This window comes from Helicoverpa zea, chromosome 9 (genome assembly GCF_022581195.2).
Source record: "Helicoverpa zea isolate HzStark_Cry1AcR chromosome 9, ilHelZeax1.1, whole genome shotgun sequence".
NCBI lineage: Eukaryota > Metazoa > Arthropoda > Insecta > Lepidoptera > Noctuidae > Helicoverpa > Helicoverpa zea.
In genome coordinates, this window is record NC_061460.1 from 5,961,620 (window position 1) to 5,981,571 (window position 19,952).

The 19,952-nt window shown below is 37.1% G+C and overlaps 1 protein-coding gene across 1 annotated transcript in view; it reads left to right on the plus strand.

Annotated features, from left to right (window-relative positions):
* Positions 1 to 19,952, plus strand: part of LOC124633247 (heme peroxidase 2) — a 39,657-nt gene that overhangs the window by 17,545 nt on the left and 2,160 nt on the right. Inside the window, exons 2-23 of the mRNA XM_047168419.1 lie at positions 593 to 760; positions 1,337 to 1,494; positions 5,483 to 5,649; positions 8,718 to 8,787; positions 9,648 to 9,777; positions 11,468 to 11,660; positions 11,767 to 11,904; positions 12,156 to 12,385; positions 12,713 to 12,838; positions 12,994 to 13,146; positions 13,413 to 13,588; positions 13,975 to 14,113; positions 14,253 to 14,521; positions 14,778 to 14,951; positions 15,637 to 15,813; positions 16,156 to 16,359; positions 16,789 to 17,031; positions 17,421 to 17,605; positions 18,385 to 18,653; positions 18,923 to 19,072; positions 19,322 to 19,468; positions 19,767 to 19,923. Of these exons, the coding sequence (XP_047024375.1) occupies positions 593 to 760; positions 1,337 to 1,494; positions 5,483 to 5,649; positions 8,718 to 8,787; positions 9,648 to 9,777; positions 11,468 to 11,660; positions 11,767 to 11,904; positions 12,156 to 12,385; positions 12,713 to 12,838; positions 12,994 to 13,146; positions 13,413 to 13,588; positions 13,975 to 14,113; positions 14,253 to 14,521; positions 14,778 to 14,951; positions 15,637 to 15,813; positions 16,156 to 16,359; positions 16,789 to 17,031; positions 17,421 to 17,605; positions 18,385 to 18,653; positions 18,923 to 19,072; positions 19,322 to 19,468; positions 19,767 to 19,923 (3,823 nt within the window). The remainder of the gene's footprint in view (positions 1 to 592; positions 761 to 1,336; positions 1,495 to 5,482; positions 5,650 to 8,717; positions 8,788 to 9,647; positions 9,778 to 11,467; positions 11,661 to 11,766; positions 11,905 to 12,155; positions 12,386 to 12,712; positions 12,839 to 12,993; positions 13,147 to 13,412; positions 13,589 to 13,974; positions 14,114 to 14,252; positions 14,522 to 14,777; positions 14,952 to 15,636; positions 15,814 to 16,155; positions 16,360 to 16,788; positions 17,032 to 17,420; positions 17,606 to 18,384; positions 18,654 to 18,922; positions 19,073 to 19,321; positions 19,469 to 19,766; positions 19,924 to 19,952) is intronic.

Sequence of the window (19,952 nt, forward strand, 5' to 3'; positions counted from 1 at the left end):
TTTCGTTAGACTGTAAATTAGGCTATATATTTTTTCAACAAACAGGCTGTCCAAATTCTTGAGATGACGTTCTCAAGGGTCATTTATCACGCACATGTCATCTTAGGTGCTTAAAGAACAAACGTATCATTTAGCTCTCGTAAACTAAGATTAAAATACCTTGAACTCGGGACTAACGTCGGCTTCTAAAAATGTAGGTTAACGACATATTAATACTTACAAGTTTTATACATGCGTTCATCAGAACGTGACGACTTACGTTGGCAGACGTAACGTTTGTATATTTTTGTGGTAACTGCTTTATTGTTGTTTATATGCAGTTTATATTAATATTATTGATCTTCATTCCATCAACTACATCCATAATTTTCATAGCTGAAATGAAGTCGTCTACTGGTCTTAAAAACACCAATGTACCTAGCAAAGCATCCCAGACACGGGGCAGATTACAAAATAAAATAATTTATTAAACTATCTTGTCTGAAACGATATCAACCAAAGCGTAGAGATCGACTGGCCACTCGAACATTTATATGTTTAAGAGAAAATATAATATTTTCTAAATAACTAACAATTGTTTTCTTTGTTTCAGATTACGACGAAGTTTGTTGCTCTTAGCGGCTGTGTTCGCGGTACAGACGAGTGCACAGAAAAGCAAATCCGATGACAGTAGTATACAGGCAGTGCCAAGTGACCTCAGACGAGCCGTCAGTGAAGCACTAGCTTTAGAAAAGAGATTTCTATTAGGCGCTAGCGATGCGTAAGTAACCAAAGTTTCTCTTGACCTATATTCTCAGTCACTTGCGTAAGGATAAGTTCTGAACTCCTTGGAATGCCTAATCTTAAAAGTTATAATAATAGGCAACGTACTCACTCTCTCTTATTATTATAGGGGTAGGTACCTTATGCCTACATACTTAACGTAGGTAAATAAAAATGCATATCATTGTATTCCATTTTTTTTATGGCAATCAGTGTCGATGTCGGTAGGTATCGAGGATTCTGTCAATGACAAGTGAGATGAGGAGAAAAAGAATTCATATTTAGCATCCAATTTGACAATTAACTGAAGTTTTTTAAACGCCTTTCCACATAGCAGGTACCTAGTAATCAAACTGCAACGAATTGAATTAATCACCTATTCGTCTTTTCAATTTGTCACGGAATTTGTCACTTTAGGAGGCGACAAATAAAAAGTGGGTAGGTGCACAATGTTTCTTTAAAAAATTGCCAACATATTGCAATGCAGTTTACTTCTATATTTGATCGTGCTGATAACTTTGTATATCTCCCATATTTTCATTAATTCCAAATATTAATCATACTCCTTCCACAGGCACAACTGCTCATCAGACGAGGATGAGTTCAGCAGAATACCGTGTCCGCCTAGCAAGTACCGCAGCGCGAGCGGCGAGTGCAACAATGTGCGGCACAGGCCTTGGGGCCGGAGAGGCGATGTCTTCCTCAGGCTATTGCCACCTAACTATGCTGATGGTAAGTTTCATTTAGACGTGGTTTATTAATTTTTTGGTAGGCACAGGATGGAAAGTCGTGGTGGCCTAGTTGGTAAAGGACCAACCTCTCAAGTATGAGGGCGCGGGTTCGATCCCAGGTCAGGCAAGTACCAATGCAACTTTTCTAAGTTTGTATGTACTTTCTAAGTATATCTTAGACACCATGGACTGTGTTTCGGATGGCACGTTAAACTGTAGGTCCCGGCTGTCATTGAACATCCTTGGCAGTCGTTACGGGTAGTCAGAAGCCAGTAAGTCTGACACCAGTCTAACCAAGGGGTATCGGGTTGCCCGGGCAACTGGGTTGAGGAGGTCAGATAGGCAGTCGCTTCTTGTAAAGCACTGGTACTCAGCTGAATCCGGTTAGACTGGAAGCCGACCCCAACATGATTGGGAAAAGGCTCGGAGGATGGATGGTAGGCACAGGATGGCAGCAGCTCAACTTACTCGAATCTGTCAAATTTGGCCAGTCAATAAGTGATAGATAAGGTTGAAAATCTATTGAAGAAAAACAGATTGATGAGGTTGATGTGCTGTCTTCTGTATATTTGATAGGCTAGTGTTAGTCAGGTATTTATTTCTTTGAAGAATTACTAATTTAATTAATAAGATGCTGTAGTAAATAGTTTACAAAAGAATCGTGCAGTCCAAAGTCACTAAAAGCTCGTACCATCTTCAAAACTTCATAGTTTCCTATGCAAAAAACGACCTCAAACAGTTACTTTATAGTCCGTATTAGGAAATAGCTTGAATGTGTAACCAGTAACCTTTACTTCCTCAACAATTAATTCATAAACACCTAACAATCACCCAATAGGTACATACCTGGTTATTAAAAGCAATCATGTCAGTAGTTTTACGATAACCGGCATTACACCATTACCCATAATTATTTTAAGACGGTATATTATTTTAAGAGATACGTTGAAATGACTAGCATCAACGGTGAACAAATTACAAGCATTCACGCCAGCGCGGTATTATGCAATTAGATATACATCGTAACAATCAGAGATCAATGACAAAGCCTCCCATTATTATTGCACATCGTAAGAATACACAAACGGCAAAGGTTAACCTGTTAATGCGTCTTCTAAGAATGGGATTTTGTATAAATTCAAGCCATACTCAAAATTCCTGTTGTGTTGTTGTGCACATACTTCTTTGAAGCTTTTTCTGCTTCAGTTTTTATTTTTATTCATAATATATTGAAGTTCTTTTTATACTTTTGTGATCATTATTGGCTCAATAAGAAAATAGAATAAAATAATCGTAAGAAACATATTAATCGAAACTGCATATTTTATCTCCAAATTGAGCAGCTAATAGAAAACGCAGAGCAAAATGCTGAATGAATTCAATTCAATTTATTTTAAAGCGATTCGTGTCCTTGCATATTCTTCCCGATTCATTGACCACCGTTTTAATACTTTCTCTTACTTTAATGTACATTTTTATGGATATAAAAACATCATTCCGTCATTTATTTGGTTTCCTTATGGGCCTATCTTCATCAAGACTCTATTCATCTGAGGTCATCGGTTGTTGAATTTTATGTTTGTATTTTGGTTTCCACTATATTTAATTATTTATTCACATAGGTACTTAAAGTAGCTTAATCATTAATCAATAGCTGTATCGGTTAATCAACATTCGTCATTGGCATTTTAGGGATTTTCTAACGATATTGGTTTTACCAGCCTCATGACAATTCGCTTACGAATTCTGAGTAGTGATCGTTCTTTGTCTAAGTAAACGCGGTCAAACTTAGCTATGACGTAATAAGTGACTATAAATAAATAAAGTAGGTGTATAGGTTCTGTTTAGGAGTCTCCATGAAGACTCACCAACTGTCAGCTAATATGTTTAAATTAAAGCAGTATTAAATAAATTAAATTCATAACCCATTCTTCTTCAGTCTTTATTTAAATTTTAAATAAGCGACCGGCAAAGGAAACTGAAAATATTCAAAGATCATTAGCTTCTGAATCATAAGGTTAATTTATTCGATTGTTTGTGAGACTAGACTATCTTATAATAGCTCAGTTATTATTAAATATTTATCAACTGAATACCTTATACCTACCGGATTTCGCACAGTTCAGAGACTCGATCTCGTTAAGGTCACATTGAGATCAGAAGTCACGAACCTATAAAAGCTTTATTCATTGTAGAAATGCTATTGGATACGGTTTCTTTTCACGGCCTTTATATTGAAAATAATAAAGGCAATCGCGGAAATGAATAAGTAATCATGAATAACATTATGAACATTTCAATATTTATTTTTAAGTGTTACTAAGTGTTTGATTCTCGGTTCATTGCCGAACATTTGAACTCTTCAACCCTACACATTAAAAAGTTCGATGTTCGATAGACTGTTCATTAATAATACTAAACAGGTTGATTATATAACATAGATAGAGCATGTCAGAAACAGCTTCTAATCTTAAATTTGCATCATCTGTTTACACGGCAATCGTAATTTATACGTTTCGCAGGATTCTTGAAGACAGAATATTCATTTGTGTATAAATGCACATCTGCTTATGTCATGCCGACAAATAGAGATAAATAATTCTAAGAGGTTTTGAAATCAATTCGTTTTTATGATCTTTTTTTCAGTTTCTGTTGCTACCCTGTCTTGCAATCTTAATTTCGAATACTGATATTAATAACTAAATAATTTTTGTTTTAATTTTAGCCAACTTGTCTATTAGTTCCTTATTACTTTGCAACTAATATTTAAAAACCTCTTTTTTACAAACTTTAGGAAATCTACACGATATTACCATCCTCACGTCTACGTAATAAAATTGGTACAATTTTCATGTTCAAATCATGACACGATAAGATCTCCATGTCGCAACCTTATAAGACCAAAATTTAAGTGAAAACAAAACCAGAAACATACCATAGAGATGAAACCTGATAACCATTAATTAAACGTGGGTGATTTGTCTCGCTCGAGACACGGAAGCGAACGCATCACAAACAATAGAAGTTAACTGTTTCTGAAGCAATATATTAACTATATCTACTACGAAATGAATTAATTGCTGCTTAGTATCGATCGGACATGGTTATTAATCTGTCGGTGTTTTTTCTGTATATTACTTAACTACAAATTAATGGTATTTGTAGTTTGATGATTTGTAGCCTGTAATACAATAGTGACCAAAAAACGAATGTGTTCTGATATTGATTTAAGAGTTTCCAGTCACAATATTGGTTACTTATCTTCTATTCTATTCTATTCTATTCTATTCTATTCTATTTTTATTTATGGCAATCCATGTCGATGCAAACGTCGACGCTTCTTTTCGCTTTATTTGCTACATACGTCTTTTAGGAAATACTCGGATATACTTTACACATGATTCTACTCAAAGAATATATGTACATATGATGTTTTATGTTCATTACAATTATTGATTTAAGTGCTTAGAAAATGTGCGGCTGATTTAGATTCGGTATCTTTAATTGATCCACAGGTAATTTACACCAACATCTGCATTTATTCTCAATCCAAATTACGCTTATTGCTTAAAATCAGAGCAAAGTAATATTAAGTTTAATTGATGCATTTTGAAAGGACTCGATAATCCATGAAGATGCTAATACCTGGTAAATAATCTCCATACTTAGCATATTAATGATTATTGCTCGACTTGTTGGCATAATTACTTATTTCGCAATTTTATTTGTGTAAGTGAAGGTTGAATAGGTTTCTTGAAGGAAGAGAACGTTAAAAACTAACAATCTTTCAAGAACATTCAGTGACAGTCTATAAGGAAGAGTTCAGTACAGTAAATAGAACCCCGTTCCTTCAAAAGGCGATTTTCACCAATATCTTATACAGAAAGGCCATCAATGAAACTATATTACAAAATAAGCAAAAAGACATTACAAGTTGACAAATCCATAAAATACAAAGTGAGTTCTAAACCTATCTTCATTTGTTCCAGGTGTATCTCAACCACAATCACCACCATACTTGCCGGAGCCAACGCTGGCAATCCACGCAGCTTCACAGTTGAGTTCATCAGCTGACAACGACTATGTCACCAGCATGCTAGCTGCGTGGGGTCAGCTCATCATGGACGACTTGATAAGCACAGCCAACGGAAACAAAGTAAGTTCACTTTCGAAGTAACGGTGGCAACAGAATGCTACCTTGCGGTACTCCTTGAACTATGTCGAATAACTTGAGTGTATAGTGCTTTAAAAATAATGGAAAGACATTTCATACTGGCGACTGTAAAAAATCTTCAGCCACACTAGACGCAATAAATACAACAAAAACTTAACTCGTTTTAATGTTAATGTTTATATAAACTATGCGAGGTCAAGGTCTAATAAAGAATTGTATAAAATGACACGTTCGCGCATCCTCTTATGATTAATAAATGATCCTATGCCAATAACTATTCTTGACGAGTTCAATGATTCATTCAAGTTCCATTTCAATGAATTCGTTTCAGCAGAACCTAGAATCGATTACGTGGGTAAGACAGGATGCTAAATCACACATCGTCGTGTACAACTGAGCGAAGGCCAGCGGACGCATGCTTTTTGTTAAGAGGAACGGATGGTGGCGCAACTTGACACCCATGCAATGTCCGCGTAATCATCCGACTAATGATGCTGCCATCCAATCAGCGAAATTCTGCTCTTATGTTGATGGCCAGCTTGCAAAAATCTTGTAGTTTTTTAATATTTATTATTTTTCCCTTATTTATCACGTAGGCAGTTGACCAAAAACCATAATGTTCACTTGTTTTTCTCACGTTATATCTTGGTAGTACATATTTTGCGAGGCACATTTATTGGACCTTCGACATTGACCCATCAGACACTTGACCGGCTTTTTAGTGACTGCCAACTTGAACTTGGCCGCGACTTTACCAATTAAGTTGATTACATTGTTAATAACAATAATAACTTACTGGGGCATGATTACAACGATTCTATTGCTACCCGTGAACTTTACAACTGTCCTTGTCATATGCACAAAGTCAACTAACGAACCGTTATAGTCGAAATTGATGTTTCTCACACTACAATTATTATCAATCAGTTACTCTATCTTTATTTGTAACAGGACCTAGACCATGATCCTATTATAATTTGATAAAGATAACATAGCTAAGCTACTTATACTTTATAGCAATGCCGAAATGGTTGTAACATAGTTTCTTGTTTAAATCTCCACTTATCTAAAATGGTTTATTTATTTCATTGCATTATTATATGTAAAAAATTATATTATTTGTAAAAAAAATTTGGTTGCAACCGCGGTCAATTGTACAAATATTTGAATTAAACGTGCTAAACCGCACAAAAAATAAAACATATCGTGCTTTTTAGACCCTGTGTTACTCACAACCGAACAACTTTTTGTCAATTTTGGATTAGTCAGATGTCCAACAAGGATAATACTTAGTATTAACCTTGCGAACAAAATACGTGATAAAGGAATTGAGTTCACGCGGTCAAAACCAGACTTAACGCGCTCTGTCATTGGAAGTCTAAGTACTTAATCTTGGTTGGAAGCTATGCATATTCAAAAACCATACTTTTATAATAACCGGATCGATAACAAGTGATTTTTATAAAGCTGTGTTTCGTAACATTCGTGATAGTTCGCGGGGTCGTCGTCATAGCATAGAAAGGTTACGTATGTGGCGGTCGCAGTGAAAGCTTTAATGAAGTAACAGGCTTGCAAGCAGATCTCAGTTCCTTATAGGCTTACTTTGCATATCATAGAGGAGACAGGCAATTATACCAATTGTTAGCGACGGATGGTAACTACCATTGTCTCTCAAAGTTGCTGTAGCGTGTATAATTAACGTCGTTATCGAAAGCCCTTTTTGTTTGCAAACAATTTAATAATGAAATCTATTATGTAGTTTATTAGCGAAACAATTGATATACAATGGCTGAACAAGGCAAACATTTTGACGGTGAAATTGCAATGATTTATCAAAAGCATTAATTACACTTAAGTATTACAAGAATTACCTCTATATTCGTGGCAGAAACAATTGCCTGAACACACGTTTAATTACAGTATAAAATAGCAAGTGAACGTAATATCGTATGAACAGTTCATAATGATAAAGATCAGAATTAATCCGTCTTATATTTAGGGCCCGTTAATTCTTACACCTACACAAAGCCTTAAGAATGATAATCATTTGTTATAGTGGCCCTTTGCATCTTTTGCGTCATACAAACGTAATGAGATACTTCCTTTTATAGTTTTCAGAGATAAGACTATATTGTCTCGTATGTCGTATGTAAGGGAAAGTTAAGTACACAGTACATTGCTAATGTGCTTATTTTAAGTGCGTTACTTGTGTGATTTTGTATTGAGTAATTCAAATTTTTGGTTCTGTGATAAAAGTTTATAAACAGGTAGGTAAACTAGACACAGACAACCAATTCGTATAGTTGTTCATAACTTCGCTGCGTTAACGTAGCTTTGAACGCATATATTACATTTATCTTAGTTAAAATCAGCTTAAAAATAATTCTGTGAATATAAATGCAATTTATGACTAGCATCTTGAATAGGTAATTTCAAAGCCACAGAACAAACGTTCAAAAGTGTATTATTGCATTGAAAAGTATAAACGATTGCTAATAAACCAGTCTCATAAACTTTATTCATCCAATCTATTCAAATTCAATAATATTAAACTCAGAATTTTAATGAACATACATTGCAGTCTAATCAACGTAATCACTAACTGACCTAGTCATCTAACCGGTCTGTATTAAATCTAGGTAGTTTTAATCTGTGACGTGTAATCCGATCAATCTAATTCTCGCATGGAATGTACGTACAGTCAACTTCAGGTCAGTGGTAATAGTTTTATAGTAAAATCGTACACCAGTTACCACTAATGTGCAGTTTACTGTACATTGGTACAGGCGACAAAATTAAAGCTTCGGTAATTCGGCGCTTTAGTTATACGTACATACGATATTGGCATAGATAAAATTAATCGAATTATTTTTAATTGATCTCTATTTCATACTTGATTTGAGGTTGCGTAACTGATTCTTCATTTGTTTGACTGTCTTTTGTTTTGTTTGTATACACGTGCCTGCCTATAGGCATATTATAATATTCGAGGTAGGTTATATCATGTAATGTATATTTTTAATTAATTTATTTAAATTTTATTGTTACAGGATTGCAAAGGAGCCACATGCGAGTATGTTCGTTCCGCGCCCACAAGAAACATTGATTCTTGCGGCTTTGGTATGTGTTAACCTTTGAAATCTAGTATACACTAAACAGCCGTTAAAATATATACACATTCTAAAATATTTATGTCAATACCAGCCATTTAATAACAAATCCACATATTTTACTAGAGCCTGTTTATAATGTAATGTTAATCAGTACCAAACAGGCCTACCTACGTAGCAAGCGTAGGCCGAATTAGTTTACATCATTCACAAACTGTCCAGCTTGATGAATCTATGTATCATACAAGTTGTCGAAAGTCAACTTCACGTGTCATAAAATATCGTAATAGTATGTTATTTTATGAATATTCATAGCCATCAGAATTTCGTAGCTAGCGTTCCGCGCGGCGACTCTCGGCTCGTTCGAAACGTTGCACTTCACTAGGAAGTGATTCTGACAAGCCAACAGGTTTCAGTCAACCAGTGAATGTTTCTTAATTTTGTAACGTTGACATAATCTCGTGCCTAACATGCGGCAAAAATGTTGACTGGCCAGTCGAATTGCTTGAGGAAATGAGGCGGCGATCAAGGCTACATGAGCGGCCTATCTTGATTTTGTTCCTAGTTCATTAACTTTGGGACAAGTGCTGAACTTCCTATAAGTACTTGTAAAAATGTATACAAACCTTTTTACACGATTTTTTGTAGACATCGAACCTAGGACTATATTTTATTTGAATGCATTACTTTATTAACGTCCGACAAAGCTTATCATTGATGGTTTATTCCTACGTAACAAGTTGTCTACTAAGTCCTTAACTAGGGAATGTCTTCTAAATTACATTCATCCGTAGACAGGTCTTAAAACGATCAAGTAAAAATTTCCCGAGACTTAGGACATCTTATAAAATTATAGTTTCTCTTTAACAGAACGGCGTGAACAAATGAACATGGCGACATCATTCCTCGACGGGTCTGCGTTATACGGCAGCTCGGAGAAGGAGCTCCGATCTCTGAGACTCTATGACGCCGGCAAAATCGACCTGGAATCATGCCGCAAGTAAGTTATACTAAATACCATAAGGTATATGTGTACAATATACCTATAGGGAGATTTCCTCTCTGTTGAGGAGTTTTTTTCTGAACGATTTTAAGGTAGAAATAAAAAGAGTTCCCCCGGAGGCAAAATGAAAAGCTGTCTATTAAGTATTACTATGAAAAAGAAATCAAAATAACATTACCTACATACCTAGTGCACTATGTACTTACCTAATAACTGATAACCATACCTTTCAGACACGTATAATATACACACATACACGAACGTAGCCTAAGGCTGTTCGAAGATTCGAATAATAGGATGTTATGTCTTACACAACAACATATCGTTTATGCATACACGATAATTATTATTGATCTCCGATCGGTATCCACTTAATCAAATAAAGCCTTCAATACAAAATGTGAGTACAAACACGGAAGAAAACAAACAATTAGATTGCATCATTGAATCCATTCCCATACAATACCGATCATAGATATTATAGAAACAGTGGTTAATGTGTGAACTATTCCCATAGTTTGGTACTTATTCAATCGACTTGTACAGTCATTGTCTTTACTATTGGTCGTGCGTACCTACCTACATACTTATTCGTTAAGCTCAGTCAGAATACACATAAGGTGATATATGATTATTTCTTTCTTAATTTCATGTTATAGTTCCTACCTAATGAGAACGCGTTTTACTTAGAAAATGCGTAACGAAACGAAAGATATCAGAATTTTCCCGAAAATAGTAATTAAATAAGGCATCCGAACGATTTGGGCCTCGGCAGCTGTTCTCGTAAAAGAAAATATTATTTCTCTTCTCAATTAAAACCTCGAATACCGAATACTAGTCGAGCGTATGAAAGTTTTTTTCGACGTACTGATGCTGAGATTGAATAATAATATTGACGAATTATGTAAGCTTGTCAATAACCGCACCACACCTGTGTCTACAAGCGAGTCAGCATGTTTTTTATGCAAAATTATTTAAAATCAAAATATTATACCCATTATGTAATCTCATATGCCTTAAAATAAACTAGCAATATGACCGAACAACTTGTTTTTTTTTTTTCAAGTCAAAAATATTTGATAAGATTTATCTCCATTCTTATTTAAATCCGACAACATTATTGCGCAAACTTTACAAAATTACCCGTAAAATTCTGACAAAGAACGGTTTCTACCCTCAAGACAAAACAAAGACAGAATTCCTAGGTGTCGTCACAAAATGGATTGTATGCAAATATTGCCGACAAAGTAACCTTGAGATGATTTGCATTCCCACATAGAGATTTCAATCTTTTTACATATTTGCATTGGCATCTATTGACTCGATGGGTGCGTGAGATGTGCAGTGAAGATGATAGAAACGATTGTGGGAAGGCCGTGTGTCAGGAAACAAATGAGCTCGGCTCAGTGATGCCGACATTGCGGTTTTTGTACTCGGTTATGTAAAACTTATTTAAAATTATGTAGAAGAGGAAGTGTGTAACAGTTTGAAGTCTAATCGGAAGTACTTGTATAGGAAAGTTCACGGGTTTTACGACGTAAGGTGACATGGCCTAATTATTCTTATACAAAAGTTAATCGTCACGTCGCTTGCTTAAGATATCGTCAACCTATAGTGTAGTGAAGCAAACGAAAAAACAATTGTCCTGTTGATAATTGAAACATAATCCATTATTATTTTCTTCCAGATGCAAAGACGGATCTCCTACCGCCCCTCTTTACAAGACTTTACTCTCTGAACACAACCGCATTGCTGGCGAGCTATATACTTTGAACCCGTTCTGGGATGACACTACATTATTCTTGGAGACCAGACGAGCGGTGGCGGCTATCATCCAACATATCACCTTTAATGAGTTCTTACCTGTTCTTTTGGGAGAGGTAAGCACAACAATAACCACCTTTTTGATTATTTTGCATCATAAGGGAACAGTATGCTTAATTGTTTTTTAGCAACTTCGGGATGAGCAAAATTGTTTAATTCCAGGTTGGCATGGCTAAGGCTGAACTTAAGTTGACGTCTCTTGGCTTCTGGCGCGGTTACTCAAGTGCTATCCGTGCTGGAGTTTACTCCGAGCTCGTCGCAGTTGCTCCTATCTTCCACGCTATGATGAATGAGAAACTGGTGAGTATAAGTCCCTTGCATTTCATGATGCAAAGTAAGCAAACTGAACCTTAGAATAAAAACAGGTACAGAACTAAGGAGAAAGCGATAAGAATAAAGTTACTTTTTAAACGAGATCGAATAATTAGGTTACTGAATATTCAATCAGGTCTAAGAGAGAGACCATTTTTTTTTCTCTCATTAAGTTATTCAATCACTAACCTAAACAGCTAACCAAGTAATCAAACCAATCCCATTTCTCTCAATTTCAGATTAACACAACAGCCACATTAGAACATTTAGTCCGGACCAGCGCCCAACACGTGTCCCACTTCCCGGCCTCCGCTCAATGGGATCTCAACAGGGCTCGTGACCATGGAGTGTCTTCATACTTAAGGGCATTGCGCATGTGCGAACCTATGGCCACCATCAAGTCTTTCGGAGACTTCAGCAAAATGGGCTTCGATAGAAAACAGCAGGAAATGATGGCTGGCATGTACAGGTAAGACTTCAACTTACAAAAACCTTAACAATGCTAAAAGAATGAACACTATATAATTATAACTATCGACACGCCCCGGCTTCGCACGAAATAACAGTATTTCCCCACTATTTAATGGATGTCATTATACATATAAACCTTTCTCTTGAAACACTATCTGATAAAAAAACTGCATGGAAATCGGTTGCGTAGTTTTGAAGATTTAAGCGTACAAAGGGACACAGGGATATAGGGACAGAAAAAGCGAAAGAGCTTTGTTTTATACTATGTAGTGATTCTAAGGAATATTTACGATGAAAATACAATTAATAATGTTTTGGTTTCTAGGAGTCCCGATGATGTGGAACTAATGATCGGAGGTGCTATGGAGAAACCAGCGTCCGGAGCTGTCGTGGGATCAACTATTGCATGCGTTTTAGCACTGCAGTTCGCTAACTTGAAGAAGAGTGACAGGTAAATATGGAATCTAATAAAAGGCCAAAGAAGAAAGTTTCTAATGTATATTAGAAACTTTCTGAATTACTTATTAACTTTCTGAATGTATATTTGAAACTGATTTTGGATCTCATATATTTTCTCTAACTTCCATACTTTCTTTAACTTTACAGATTCTGGTACGAAAACGATTTGCCTCCATCTTCACTATCGCCTGATCAGCTCGGAGCCATCAGGAAAGTGTCTCTCGCTGGAACTTTGTGCGCTGCTCAAGATACTTTAACCAGCGTCCAACCAAAGGCTTTCGTCAGAGAGGATCCTTACTTGTAAGTATTATTTTTCATTAAAATTCATGTACAGTCAGTCAGCGTCATAAGAATGGTCTGCTATAAGGAGCTCAAGTAAATAGACGCAAACAAAAACCAATAATACCGGTTCAAGCACAGCCATTATAGATAAATAATTTAATTTGTCAAAAAGTCGTTATTAATCGTACTGTACCATTGTGTTCTCTTCTTCTTTTGAAAGCCGGCCAATTAACGCCAACCTTCAGATAAAGACAGGGTCTTGAAAATTGTTTATTTTTTCCTAGGAACGCCGCCCAACACTGCTCTCAACACAACCGTCTAGAACTTTCTGCGTGGAGGGACGAGAGCGGAGCTAAGGCTGCGGAGAGGTTGTCTCAAGATATGCTCGCTACTGCATTGGAGAAGGCTAAACAGGAGATGGCTGATAGAAAGAAACTGGAATACATGTTGTGGGAAGCACGTAAGTTACAAAAATTCCATCCTTAAGTAGTATTACATGTATTTTATATATATTATCGTTTATTGACTATTTATTTTCTATATCTTTAGTATTTATCGTATATTTATCAATTATATGTACACCCTAAACTACCCATTTTCAAACTATTCTCCAGATTAACTCCAACCAAAGGTTGTCTGGAAGAAATTGCTGATTAGCGATAAGACCGCCATTTGTACTCTTCTTTGTGTATTGTGATGTCCTGTGTTGTAAATTTTCTTTTGTCTTGGTGTACAATAAAGCATAATCTATCTATCTATCTATATCTACATTCTAATACAGAATATGAGCAATATTGAGCATGCGTTGTAGGATTTGTTACTAAATTCTCACTTGATTTATTTCAGGTGGTGGAGCAGACCCTAAGTCACCAGTAGGAACAGCAGCGTCGTTCTCAAAGGCCAACAAATATGCGCTGAAACTTGCAAATACGTCACTGTTCTTGGAATTCGCCACTAACGAACTTATCAACTCTATCAACAGCGGGTAAGCTTCAAAAACCATTTTAGTACCATTGTCATTGTGGGCAATGTTTAAACTTATTCTTAATTGTGTTTTTTTGCATTAAATATGGTATTGGTTCATAAAATTTCAATCATTTACCTTCAAAACTTCTATTTTCCAGACACCGTCGTAAACGTCAGATCTTCGACGACTCACTCGGTTTTGGTACCTCAGACTTCGTAGACTCCTTACAATCAGTCGACATCACCGGTTTCCTTGGCAACGACCAGTCGGGACCCATCATTGAACCTCAATGCGATGACAAGGGAGCTTGCGAACCGGACAATCCCTTCAGGACTTACACTGGATACTGTAATAATTTGAGGAACCCTAACTTGGGCAAGGGATTGACGACATTCGCCAGATTGCTGCCCCCAGTTTATGAAGATGGTGAGTTAAAATACATAGTGACTTTAGTTAACATCGATATAATCTGTTAGAAGTTAATCAGAAGAGTTAAGAAGATTGGCAATACCTGATCAAAAAATTGGTTCAAAAGCCAAATGATCCCATTTAGCTGGAATTTAGATCTAGTTTTTAAAATAAATCTATTTTGCTCTTATGAAAAGCCACTCTCTCAGACTCTCCAAAAATGGATATTAATTATTTTACTTGAAAATGCAACTAATTGATTTATTCTTTTCAGGTGTAAGTCGTCCCCGCATCAACTCCGTAACCGGCACCCCTCTACCGTCTCCTCGAGTGGTGTCCACCGTCATCCATCCTGATATCTCAAACTTGCACACTCGCTACACGCTCATGACGATGCAGTTCGCTCAATTCCTTGATCACGAGCTTACTATGACGCCCATTCATAAAGGTAAGGTTTTTTATCCGTAGTAATCACAAGTAAAACCTTTGTACTATTTGTTCTATGTTTTTCTTGTCTGTGTTCTGTGTTTAACTGTGTACATAAACTATTAAATAAATAAAAATAAAATCCAAGTTACTGAACTTAGTAAAAAAATCGTGAGAATTGGCAGTCAAGAGCAATTGAGCAGTTGTTCTCGATCACTCTGACATTCAAAAGATTGTCTTTTCAAGGCATTCAGGTAACTTGGTTTCCGTTGTTTGGGTTACAAATATTACTCACTAGCTTCTGCCAGCGGTTTCACCCGCATCCCGTGGGAACTATTTCCCGTACCGAGATAAAAAGTAGCCTATAGCCTTCCTCGATAAATGGGCTATCTAACACTGAAAGAAATTTTCAAATCGGACCAGTAGTTCCTGAGATTAGCGCGTTCAAACAAACAAACTCTTCAGCTTTATAATATAGATATATAATATATAATGTATATATATATATAATATAGATATTTATAGATAGATGTTACACGACATGAATATGGTGTTTTCTACACCTAATGACCCAAAGAGTATTTCTATAAGATTAGAATTTTGGGGCCTCCTTGGGGTAATCACAAATTCACCGAGTCTCATTCTTCTCAGACTATTATTTTCCTTTCTACAACTACAATTTTTACCATTTTATTCCCTTTTCCCAGGTTTCCACGAGTCAATCCCGGATTGTCGTTCCTGCGACTCCCCGCGCACGGTACACCCGGAATGCAACCCGTTCCCCGTGCCGCGAGGAGATCACTACTACCCTGAAGTCAACGTTACCTCGGGAGAGAGGCTTTGCTTCCCCTTCATGAGGAGTTTGCCTGGACAGCAGCAACTTGGTCAGTATTTTTGAAAAGGAAACTTTCGATGTTTTTTATTATGAAAATATTATGTTTATTAATTTCAAAATTCCTGATTAGCAAAGACTGAGGTCTTCTTCTTCTTCTCGAATGAGATTTTTTTTTATCATTAACTAACTGAGGCTTAAGCGCTCATTCGCAGCCTCATTACGTTTCACAAAATTAGTATAAAATAAATTATAAATCTATGAAGCCTTGATGAAATGAGATACTGAGACAAAAAACCTTTTATTTTTAATCCTAATTTAAGGACTTGTACAGTGGCCCAAAATTATTATGCTAATATACATATTTTATATTTACCCAAAACTTCAATTTCAGGACCTCGTGAACAAGTAAACCAGAACACGGCGTTCATCGACGCGTCAGTCATCTACGGCGAGAACCCTTGCATAGTGCGCAAACTCCGCGGTTTCAATGGTCGTCTGAACGCTACCACTAACCCTCATAACGGAAGGGAATTGTTGCCCAGGAGTGACAACCATCCTGAGTGTAAGGCGCCTAGTGGTTTCTGCTTTATCGCTGGTGAGTGAGACGAAATTAATTAAATCAACTATATATAGATGATGCTAGATTTTCCTGGTACTCGGGTACTCCCTTAGGTACTATATAATTGATTACCTATATACTCCCGTATTTACTCCTCTGTACTCTCCTTATAAACTCTCTTATGTACTCCCTCAAATACTGCCCTCGATATGTACTATTTTATAAACTACCCCTTTGTACTGCCCATATGTGCCTTTATGAGATCCCTTGTGTTCTTTTTCTCCTCATATACTCCCCTAGGTCCGTGATCTCTCTATGTGCTCTTAATATGTACCTTATATATGTTCAGATGTCAAGTCATATCAGATGGAAGTGCCAACAATCTTGTAGAAGTATCTAGTTATCTATCATTTGAAGGAACTAGCCTTGCATGATCAACACCTTAAAACTATTTTTTTTTTTCAGGTGATGGCCGAGCCTCCGAACAGCCAGGCCTAACAGCCATCCACACAATCTTCCTCCGCGAACACAACCGCATCGTAGAAGGTCTTCGAGGAGTCAACCCTCACTGGGACGCCGACCAGTTGTTCGAGCACACGCGACGAATCCTTGCGGCTACATTCACGCATATCATCTATAACGAGTTCTTGCCAAGACTGCTGTCCTGGAACGCTGTTAATTTGTATGGATTGAAGCTCTTGCCTTCAGGTGAGATTAACAATATTTTGGCTTAGTTCTCGTTATTAAGAAGGTCTTCGAGGAGTCAACCCTCACTGGGACGCCGACTCGAACAGTTTCGAGCACTTAATCCAGAAGTTAAGAAGAGTTTAGATGAAGGCAATTTTTTGCCTAGATGCTGCATCAACTAAACATTTTCGAGGCCTTTTTTTTACACGCCGTCATTAAGGCGGCTAAAAAGACTTCGGCTAAACTTAGCCTTAGAGTTGGAAATTGTGGGTGGAGTTATACAGGACTGCAGCTATTTTATCTCGCATTACCTATTACATTGATCGATTCCCAGGGTTATTAACATATGTATATACATACATATTACATAGTACCTACTCAAAATTCTTATGCTCCAACTATCTGTCCAGGTTACTACAAAGAATACTCTCCTACCTGCAACCCGGCCATAGTAACAGAGTTCGCGGCTGCATCATTCCGTTTCGGTCACTCTCTGCTTCGTCCTCACTTACCGCGACTGTCGCCGAGCTTCCAGCCTGTTGAGCCCCCGATCTTGTTGAGAGACGGGTTCTTCAGGCCTGATATGTTCATGTCTGTAAGTATTGCTTCTGTTTTTTTTCATGAAATTCCTGATATCAACTAGGTAAAAATGGTCAAAATTAAAACTTTTATTATACTATAAGATTGACTTGTAATGTAGTGAGTTTTGAGATCGACGATTATTGACGATTGCGGATTAAAGGTGTGCACCAATTCACTTTAACGATAACCTTTAACGATAACCAGGCATGTACTTACCACCGGTCGGTCAAATCGGCGATTTAAAAACTGAAAATGGTTCGCTCACTAAAATAATAGACTTAAATAGTGCAACCTACCATAATCATATTTAAGAACACTGTAAAATCCACCCTAATTAAAAAAGCTTATTATAAAATTCAAGATTTTGTTGACGATAAACATATTATATGGCGATAACTCATCTCTCCATGTGTGGCTTCCATGGCAATTAAACGACTTTTTCTTCTCCCTTTGCATTGTATAGATTTATAGTTCAACTTTCTTGCATTGTATAATTTTGTGAGCTTACTATTGTTATGTAACAGACTGTTTGTACTGTGGCTGTATTACTTTTTAAAAAGAGTGTCTATGGAGTTTCTTGCCGGCTCTTCTCCATGAGACCAACTTTTTGCAACCGTGCAACTAATGACGTTTCATAGGTGCTTGCAGGCACAGCAGGCCTATGTGAAATAAAAATATTTTCATTTTGATTTTTGAATCGTGCTATATAACGACCACTGTTCCAATCCATCCGTATATAAGACGTTTCTGCTTCAGTTGTAAAAAAATCTTAATACATAATTTTTATTCTAGCACCCTCCAATGGTAGACGAGCTGATGCGTGGTCTCGCCTCAACTCCTATGGAAACCCTCGACCAGTTCATCACGGGAGAAGTCACAAACCATTTGTTCGAAGACCGTCGCATTCCCTTCTCTGGTATCGACCTGATTGCCTTGAACGTACAAAGAGCGAGAGACCACGGTATACCGAGTTATAACAACTACAGAGCACTTTGTAATCTGAAGAGGGCGACTACCTTCGAAGATTTGGCGAGGGAAATTCCTGATGAAGTTATTGCCAGGTATGTTAACCAAAAACATACTTAACACTTTGGATTTTTTTCTGAAAATAGCAGTACATGATTTCAACAGCTGTCTATACCGCGTTTCCATGCAGTTTGGGCCATGTTACGTCTCTCTTCTAATACGAGAATGAGTGAATGACTGATGCTGTGACAACCGTCAATTGGTTAGTTAATTTTGTCGAAATCCCTTCGTGGTTAAGAGGAAACCTCTTGTTGGTAAAAAAATAAATTTCAAGGAATACAGATTCTCATTATGCTGTTTTCAGGTTCAAGCGCATCTACGCGACGGTGGACGACATCGATCTATTCCCGGGCGGTATGAGCGAGCGGCCACTGCAGGGCGGTCTGGTCGGACCTACCTTCGCCTGCATTATCGCCATTCAGTTCAGACAGCTTAGGAAATGTGATAGATTCTGGTAAGAATACAAATATTTATCTCAAAATATTTTCGCCTTGGACCCTTCTTTATCACAGGCAAAATTATCAACCCAACTCACTCTGAGCTTAGATAGGTAACAATCGTTAAATAAGACCAATTTGAACAATGAGAATTTTGCAAAACTAACTAGAAAATTTCTAATTTTCGTATGGTCAGCAGATAAATTATAGCTTTCTCAACCAACATTTAGGAGGATCATTTTAATATGCTGTTTAAAATTTTCCAGGTACGAAAACGACAACCCAGCGGCTCGCTTCACGGAACAACAACTGGCTGAGATCAGAAAGACGACGTTATCAAAACTGATGTGCGACAACTTCGACCACCCCGGAGATATTCAGAGAGCCGCCTTCGACTTGCCTAGCAACTTCTTGTAAGTTGTCCTTTTTGTACCGAATCGTGAAAGTAATCGTGCTGGTCAGTTTTACCGGTTACTGATAAAGTCTCTGGTAGCCAATAGGAACTGACAGATAAACTATAACTTTTGGTTTCGCGGGTCTCGGATAGCAATATATGGCAGTAACTATAAGCAACTTTTATCTGGCAGAAATCATAAGCAGCTCTTATATTACCAGTAACCAATGAAACCGGGTCTTAGAAAAGTTAAATCATACCATTTATATCCACAGTCATTGTTAGTGTTTTTCTACAACTAATTTTTTTATGCACAGGAACCCCCGAGTATCCTGCGCGTCGCTACCACAACTGGATCTGTCAGCGTGGCGCGAGAGCTCGGCGCAGGGATGCCTTATCGCGGGTCGGTCGGTAGCTGTCGGAGAGTCCGCCTTCCCCTCGCCTTGTACATCTTGTATATGTACTGTTGAAGGGGTAAGTTTTAATACATATAAGTATTGCAA